The following is an 8,607-nucleotide window of genomic DNA, read 5'->3' as shown; positions in this document are numbered from 1 at the left end:
AAAAAAAAAAAAAAAGAGCCTATGGCCTTTTACACTATTAACCTTAAACCACAGATTATGCATTCCTTTTTGTTGTTGTTGTTGAGATAGTCTCGCTCTGTTGCCCTGGGTAGGGGGGCTGTGGAGTCAGCTTAGCTCACAGCAACCTCAAACTCCTGGGTTCAAGTGATACAATCCACTTTGGCCTCCCACAGTCCTAGGATTATAGTGTGAGCAACCATGCCAGGCCCAGATTGTACATTCCTAATCCCAAAACTTCAAATGTTCCAAAACCCAAAGCTTGATGCGGTTCATTATTGCTATTATTTAACAGCTGATGCAGGTATTCTGGTAATGCTAGCATGCTCCTTAGTTATATGTTATTTTTTCCTTTTTTTGAGACAATCTCACTATGTTGCCCTCAGTAGACTGCTGTGGCATCACACTCACAGCAACCTCAAACTCTTAGGTTAAGCAGTTCTCTTACCTCAGACTCCTGAGTACCTAGGACTACAGGCGCTCACCACAATGCCTAGCTATTTTTTGGTTGCAGTTGTCAGTTGTCACTGTTGTTTAGCAGGCCCAGGCTAGACTCAAACCCGCCAGCCTGGGTGTATGTGGCCAGCACCCTACTCACTGAGCTACAGGCGACAAGCCTATTTTTTCAATGTATTAATGGTATGTCACATTTTTTACTAGAAGTATTTCTGTGCAAATAAGAAAAGGACTGCTTATCTCATGTACATGAAAATATTCCAAAATAAAAAAAAAAAAAATCCAAACTTGAAAACACTTCTGGTCCCAAGCATTTCAGATAAGGGATACTCAACCTTTATATGGCCTATCCATACACATGCATTTTTTTTAATTTCAAATTAATGAGGGTACAAATTTTTAGGTCACATTAATTCTAAAGCAAGGTTCCAGTTGTAGCTGAGCCCTTCCCCAGGGGACAGCTGAACACCCTCGCACCGCGTCCCATCAGGTGAGATCCTGCCAACTGTCCTCCCAACACATGTACTTTGCACTTTACACCTAGACTTATCCAGAAAGGCTGACAAAAGCCTTTCCAAACGGGTTTTGAAAGTCATGTTAGGTTTTTCAAATAAGTCATGGCTTATATTCTAGCTGAAGGAAAAAAATATATAAAAAAGCACATGAAATGACCACAAAATAGAGACTTTCATCAATTCACCTAACACAGAGTAGGAGTACTGGGAGTACTTTTAGGTATTTTCTGATTCAATAGCTAGTACTAATTCGTAAACTAAAATAACTTTACAAGCATCTTAAATTATAAAATTCCACTTAAAGGCTAATTTACACTACTTAAAATTGAAACCCTATGTTCCATTTTCTTGGCATTAACTTTCTAGCATCAATCAATTATTCAGTGCAAGTGTTGACATTTGATTACTCTTTTGTTGACTCATTCATTGAAATATTTTTTAAACTCTTTATATGATAGATACTGTGTTGGAAAAATGGATATAAAAAAAGACATTTACTTTTTTTAGTTTTTCGAAGTTAATTTAAGCCTTGAAATTAACCTAAAATGGCTAACTTTTTCAAAAAGTACTGAGGCTTCTCTAAAGATAAAAAAAGTACTTAGGCTTAACATCAAAGTAAAAGCTAGTTTTTACCGGATTCACACTGCTAAATATTTCCCCCAAAGAAAATTCTACTATCTTGATAACCAAAATAAAAGTAAAACTATAACCAGCCGAGTGCAGTGGCTCAGGCTTGTAATCCTAGCAACCTGGGAGGCTGAGGCGGGTGGATTGCTTAAGCTCAGGAGTTCAAGACCAGCCTAAGCAAGAGTAAGAACTAAAACTAGCCAGGTGTTCTGGCAAGTGCCTGTAGTACCACCTACTCAAGAGGGTGAGGCAAGAGAACTGTTTGCGCCTCGGAGCTTGAGGTTGCTGTGAGCTCTAGTCCGGGCTAAAAGAGTGAGATTCCATCTTCAAAAAAAAAAATTACAAAAAAGAATTACATTTCAATTTCAAAATCTACATTTTACCAAAATAAGCAAGCTTATAAATTTATTCTGATTTTTAATACCTTTCTCTGTTGGGGGGAATCAACTTTTTTCTACCAAGTGTCATTTAATCATTTCATGAATTACTACTCACTTTTCACTACACAATTTCCCAGTACATGTTGGTCAAAGACACCTTAGGTCATGGTCTCTAATAGCTGAGTCTTTACATTTAATTCTTTTTTAAAAGGAGCATTTAATATTAAAAATATTTATGAGATTTTACCAAATTTTATAGTGTATTAGTTAAATTCAAAAGTACGACATAATCTCAAAGTGTCAGGAAAACAGAATGGGTACTCCAAAAGAAATTAAATTCTAATGACAGGCTTGGCACCTATAGCTCAGCAGCTAGGGTGCCAGCCACATATACCAGAGCTGGTGGGTTCAAATCCAGCCTGGGCCCGCGGAACAATAACTACTGCAACCAAAAAATAGCTGGGTGTTGTGGCGCGCACCTGTAGTCCCAGCTACTCAGGAGACTGAGGCAAAAGAATCGCTTAAGCCCAAGAAGTTGAGGTTGCTGTGAGCTGTGACACTACAGCACTCTACCCAGGGTGCCAGCTTGAGACTGTCTCTAAAAAAAGAAAATTATAATGATAACAGAATCCTTGTAATAGGAATGTCTACAAATTTTTTAAAGTACATTAAAACTGTGATATCCTTCCAGCAGTTACAAAAATAAAGATTTTATAGATTTATACAATCTATAAAATCCACGTAGATTAGTGTAATCTGCAGGAGACTTTATAAGAATTATTGATCCTTTGCAAATTCAAAATAACTCCAGAAAAAAAACCCAAAGCCAACAAGGAGGCATTTCAAAGTTAAGCTTATCAATGCCACAAACCAGTTTCACCAGTAAAAATGATTTTTCATAGAAGTGACAAATCTATTGCCCTGAAATGGTAAGATTAAAACACTACTTTGTGTGTCTCCTAATGTTTAAGCATTAACAAAAGGAAATCAGGCTTGGCACCTGTAGCTTAGCAGGTAGAGCCACATACACCAGGGCTGGTGGGTTCAAACCCAGCCCGGGCCTGCCAAACAATGACAACTACAACAATGACAACTGCAATGAAAAAAAATAGCCAGGCATTGTGGCAGGGCGCCTGTAGTCCCAGCTACTCAGGAGGCTGAGGCAAGAGAATCACTTAAGCTCAAGGGTTTGAAGTTGCTATGAGCTATGATGCCACAGCAGTCTACGGAGGGCAACATAGTGAGATTGTCTCTCTGTCTCAAAAAATAAAAGAAAAGCAAGTGAGTATGATTGGTTATCAAGTTTTAAGTCTATTTGGAAACTAGTAATTTACTTTTTACTCTGAAATACAACATAAATATTAGATATTCAACCAAACTTCTACTAAATCTCAAATGAAGCCAAAATCCCACTTCCTTAACCAATAATTCTATGTCTCCTAAAACAATGTAGTAGATAGATATTAACTAAAAACAAAACAAAACTGACACATACCCCTCATTACTTAAGGTGAATTATTCTAACTTTTCTCAAGCGGAAATAGCAGGCGACTTGAAAAACCTTTGTTCAGATCCAGCTCCACTATTTCCATGCTATATTTACTGTCTTAAGATACTCAGCTTGCTTCTTCATCTGTTAAATAGAAGTCAAAATAATACTTATCTGGTACAAAGTTGTGAGAAGGAAATGGAGACATTTAAATTGCGTGGTACTAGGCAGGCATGTGTGTATACCATGTGAATGAAAAACTGTGGTAGATGCTGACTGTATAAACTAATCTCAACTTTCAAATATGTAGGATTATTACATCCTTCACGGACATAATGATAAATAGCACTTGCTTGATTATGGAGTTCACATCAATTTTTAAGTTTCTTGAAGACACTCTCCTTCCTACTTTTGCCGATACAGTTCAGCAAAATTTTTCTAAGGTTTGTACAGTCTATTTTACCCCATTCAAGATATTTCAAGATATTTCCTTCACTAGACATTAAAGTAAATGTGAAACAATACAATGCTAATTTTCAAAACATTCGGGGCTTTTACTTCCTTGCAGCATTAAATATAAACCCATGCTCATTTTTAATCACTTAACAGTCAAAATTTCTAGAACTTTAGAATACTTAAATTTTTAAACAAAATCTCTATCAATTGTTAAAAATACAACTGTTCGTCAAAACATCCACAGGCCAATAAACGTTAATATACCATACAAGTCGTATATGCAGGACGTGATTCACTTCTAAAAGCACATTAAAAATCAAGTAATTAAAATATGAAGTCTTCCAAAGAAATCAAAAGTAACGATAGAACAAGTGAAACGTGTACAACATATTACAACAAATGTCTTAAATGTCCTGAAAAAACGGGGTTCATTTTTTCAGTCCCCATGTTAATTCCAATAAGCTTTAGAAAAACTGAATTAATTTCTTCAGACACCTATCCAATAGTTTAAAATATTATCACCTAAAATCACGACTCTCACACGTTGAAATATTACTGTTTTACGCCATACTAACATGTTGCACCTTCAAGACTGTATTTTGTTATGATTCCAACTCTCCCATTCCAAAAAGTTCTTTTAAAGACCAGCAATGCACTAATGCACTTTCTTTCCCAAATGATTTAAACGTGTTTTAAACTTTCTCCCAGATTTGATCACAAATAGAAAAGATTATTAAAATCACATCAGAGACCGCAACATTGACTACAAATGAAGGATTTAGGAAACAACGATTTAAATGCAAAAGAACAGTTCTTTTTTTTAAGTAAAGAAAAGTGAATAGTTGGGGTCTCCTCCCTGCACAAGGAAGTTCTGTTAAATCCAGGAGAGACCAGCCATATTGGAAAACACTTGTCAATTATAGTTCTGACAAGTGTTCACGAACACGGATGGATGAGGCTAACCTTGTGTACCGAGGTGTGTACATCAAGGCCCTCTTCTGCTCCGCCAGGGGCTCTGGGCCTGTTTGGGGATTGTTACCGAGTTAGAGCTGTCCTTAGGTCGGTGAGGAGCGCAGAGCCGAGGGGAAAGAGGGCGGGGAAAGGAGAGTCGGGGGGGAATGGTTTGAGAGTTGGAAGCCGCTATCCGCTGCGAGAGGGGCGCGGCGGCAGCCAGAGATTTCCGAGTTGCGAGCCTGGGGGAGGGGCCGAGGATTCGGGGAGCAAGAGGGAGCGCAGGAAAAAGTCCCCTCGGTCCCCTCGAAGGGGCCCGGGAGTTCAGGAGGAGGAGGGGAAGGGGTAACGCTTCAGTGCACTGACCTGTCCTCCGAGTCCATGCGGCTCAGGGGCTCCCCGTCCGACGACATCTCCAAGCTACCTCGCCGGCCCGCGGAGGTCGCGCTGCTTCCGCCTCCCCCGGTCCCGTAGCCCTCGTCGCCGCCGCTGGAGACGACGCTGCTGCTGCTGCTGCCGCCCCCGCCGCCGCCCTGGCTGCCCCGCGGTCCCTTGGGCTCCTCCAGGCCCTCCTTGCCGTCCCCATCCCCGCTGCTGCTGCTGGCGGCGCCGGGGCTCAGCGAGCGCGTCTCGTCGCTGCTGCTCCCGCCGCTGCTGCCCACCAGGCTCTCGGCGCTGCTCTCCTCCTCGCCCCCGCCGCTGCTGCTGCTCTCGTCTTCCTCCTCCTCTTCATCGTCCTCCTCGTCCTCGTCCTCCCCGGCCTGGCTGGCGCTCTCGGGGCTCGGCTCCGACATCGTCTCCGCCTCACCGCCCCCCACTCCGCCGCCGCCGCCGCCCCCACCGCCGCCGCCGTTCAGCAGCAGCGCCGCCACCGCCTCGGCCTCCGCCTCCTCCTCCTCCTCCTCTTCGTCCTCCTCCTCCTCCGGAGGCTCAGCCCGGCCCCGCGCCGCCGGGCCGGGGCTGCCGGGGGGCAGAGGGCTCAGGCGGGAGAGCTCCTCCAGGTCGGCCATGTCGGTGATAGCGGCGGCCATGGCGGCGCCTGCTCCTCCTCCTCCTCCCCGCCGCCGCCACCGCCTCCCTCTCTCGACTCTAGCTCCCTCGCCCCCTCCCAAACGCCCAAAACTCCGCCGACGCCGCTGCAGAGCAGGAGGAGGGCCCGCGGGCTGCGTCAGCCTGCACACGCGCTACGGAGCCCGCGCGGGGACAGGCGCGCGACTCCGCGCACTCACGCGGAGACGGCTGCGCGCCTGCGCGGCGGCACGAGGTGGCGCCTCCCCGGGGCCGCGAGTTCCGCGCCCGCGCCCCCGCCCGCCCCGCCGAGCGCTCGGAGTTTCCTCGGGGCCTTCCCACGCCCTCCCCCTTCTCGCAGCGGGCGGCACGCGCGGAACCAAAACCCGAACGCGGGCTGGGGATTTCAACAGCCCTCCGCGTTCTCACGGTAAAGTCATTCATTCCAGGCGTGTGTGGGGAGTGTCCCCAGTGTACAGGCGCTGAGCCAGCAATCGAGCAAGTTCCTGGGCTTCTGAGCGCTTACAATCTACAAGGATAGGCGATTAAAACGAGCAAAAATAATTAATAGGCTGCAAAGTACTAAATCTCTACGCGCAGCATACGGCCGCAGGTTTTAATCTAACCTGTGTTTGAATACCCCAAGGGATGCTGAGGTCAGAAACTCGGAGCACACATCTCTTTGGTTCCAGGTCCTCAAACTTTTGAGCTTAGGAGCTTTGTAAAACAATGTTGTGAAGCTGTGTGCGTTCGCGTGCGGTTTAAAGTGACAGCCACATATTTTCTCAGCTTCTTAACGGACGTTTATCGCACTAAATACTGTTTACATATCTATAGCTAGTGGACTCTAAATACCATAGGGATTTAATACCTGCCAATATCCATATTTTAAATACAGTCTCTCTTATACATGGATAATTTCCATCCTTCTTTTATCTTTTGGAACTAATTTGCATGCCATATCCCCTCTAGAATTTTATCCCCATAATGTATTTTGTACTTGAATTGTTTTACTGATCATCTTATCACATTTCCCTGTAATAAAATGTGTATATATATTGAAATTTGGGGGGAGGGGTTAAAGTTTTGTGATCATAAAGTTCTTAAAAGTATTTTTTCAGCTGACCAAAACAAATATTTCAGATATTTATAAATCAATATTAAACACAGAAGTAAAATGTTATCAGCAGTGCGTGTTACAGAGGTGGAGTTGGATGGATTTTTAAGAAAGAATTCAGCATCAATTCTATTCCAAATTTCCAATTCTATGGATGTAAGCTCTAAGAGAACTTTTTCGCATAAATAAGCAGATGAGAATGAATGGAGTTTTGTTATAGTAATGCCACTCAATTCTTTGAACTCCCTTCAAATTATATGCCAAAAAATCACAAGAAGATGTAACAAAGAAAAAATACTTCTGATGATCTATCAGCTGACAACTTTGATTAGGTTCTCTTTCAACCTTGTTGAAAGCACGTAACTGAAAAGCACCTGACTTGTGAAAGGATGTGTTACTCTTTCTCCTTGCCAGTCAATTGTCCCTTTCTTTGGTGTCCTGGAGTTTTTGGTATTCTGGCCTATTGCACCTTAGTAAGATTTAGGATGAGGAAGTTATGCCTTTCTTTTGTAAAGTAGGGAAGAGGCAATTGGGATCAGGGTGGTGGCTGACAAGGAGCCCACATTTCTCCTGGACCAAAAGGCGCGTTTTCCGGCAGGTCTATTTTAGGGATGTTTTTACTCAGGGTGGTAGTAAAACCCTTGAGGGTAGGAGAATTGATTGCCTTACATCAGAGTCTCTGTGCTTAAACATATCTTCAGAAGTTTTCATACAACACAAGCACCCAGTCTATGCTCTCTGCCTTAGACCTTTGGACAGCTGTTATTTGGAATGTTGCCTCAAGGGAAAGCAAAAAATAAAAACAACAAATAGTATGGAACATAGTTTACAAATGCCTTTACACAGACATGCAATGCAAAGTATTAACTGCAAACATTTTAAACCTCAAACCCATTTTTTGAGATAGATAAGGAATGTATAAACATCCTGTATTATAGAATAAGACCTTTCAGAGAGTTTAACTAAAACATATTAACTGTATAGATGTAAAATGTGTGTATTAAGTGTATAGAGGAAGAAAAGTATACCCTTTCACACCCATCATAAGGGTTACAGCTGACAGTCCAAAAACAAAAGATAGATTAATGAGAGAAAAGCATAGCAAATGAATCAAAACTTTTACGTGAAACACAGGAGCCTTCGTAAATGAAGATCCAAAGAACAGAGAAAACTGTTGATTTGTTTGTTTAGCTTTCAACCATATCTTGGATGAAAACTGCCCATTATTATGCTTAAATTTGATAAAGAATGGACAGCTGTGTACACATGTGATTGGACAAAAAGGTATGACCTAATGATTATACACCAAGTGGGAGAACCCATCAAGGCCTGTCTGTCCACATCCTTCTTGGTTTCTCTGTGTGGCATTCTTTCCTCCCAGGTGTAGGACAGGAACCCTTTGGAAGGAAGGACTTTAAGGGAGAAGTGAGTGGCCTAAGTTTTATGGCTTAGTTTAGGGAAAAGGAGTTCTAGTTTCTGTGATTTGTTTAGAAGGAGTAAGAGAGGGCAAGAGATAGGAGGGCACTAGGATGCCAGAGAAACTTTGCTTCTAAGGCTGTTTCGGAGGCCTTCCAATCTTTTTTTTTTTTT

At 42.8% G+C, this 8,607-nt stretch overlaps 1 protein-coding gene across 2 annotated transcripts in view; it reads right to left on the bottom strand.

Moving 5' to 3' along the window:
• Positions 1-5,955, bottom strand: part of AEBP2 (AE binding protein 2) — an 84,677-nt gene extending 78,722 nt beyond the window's left edge. For both annotated transcript variants that reach the window (XM_023514721.1, XM_023514720.1), the window contains exon 1: positions 5,259-5,955. In XM_023514721.1, the coding sequence (XP_023370489.1) occupies positions 5,259-5,923 (665 nt within the window). In that variant the 5' untranslated portion in view covers positions 5,924-5,955. The remainder of the gene's footprint in view (positions 1-5,258) is intronic.
• Positions 5,956-8,607: the final 2,652 nt, after the last annotated feature.

This window comes from Otolemur garnettii, unplaced genomic scaffold (genome assembly GCF_000181295.1).
Source record: "Otolemur garnettii isolate 467f Iridium unplaced genomic scaffold, OtoGar3 scaffold00057, whole genome shotgun sequence".
Lineage (NCBI taxonomy): Eukaryota > Metazoa > Chordata > Mammalia > Primates > Galagidae > Otolemur > Otolemur garnettii.
The sequence above is the reverse complement of the archived record's forward strand: the minus strand, read 5'-3'. Positions and strand labels throughout refer to the sequence as shown.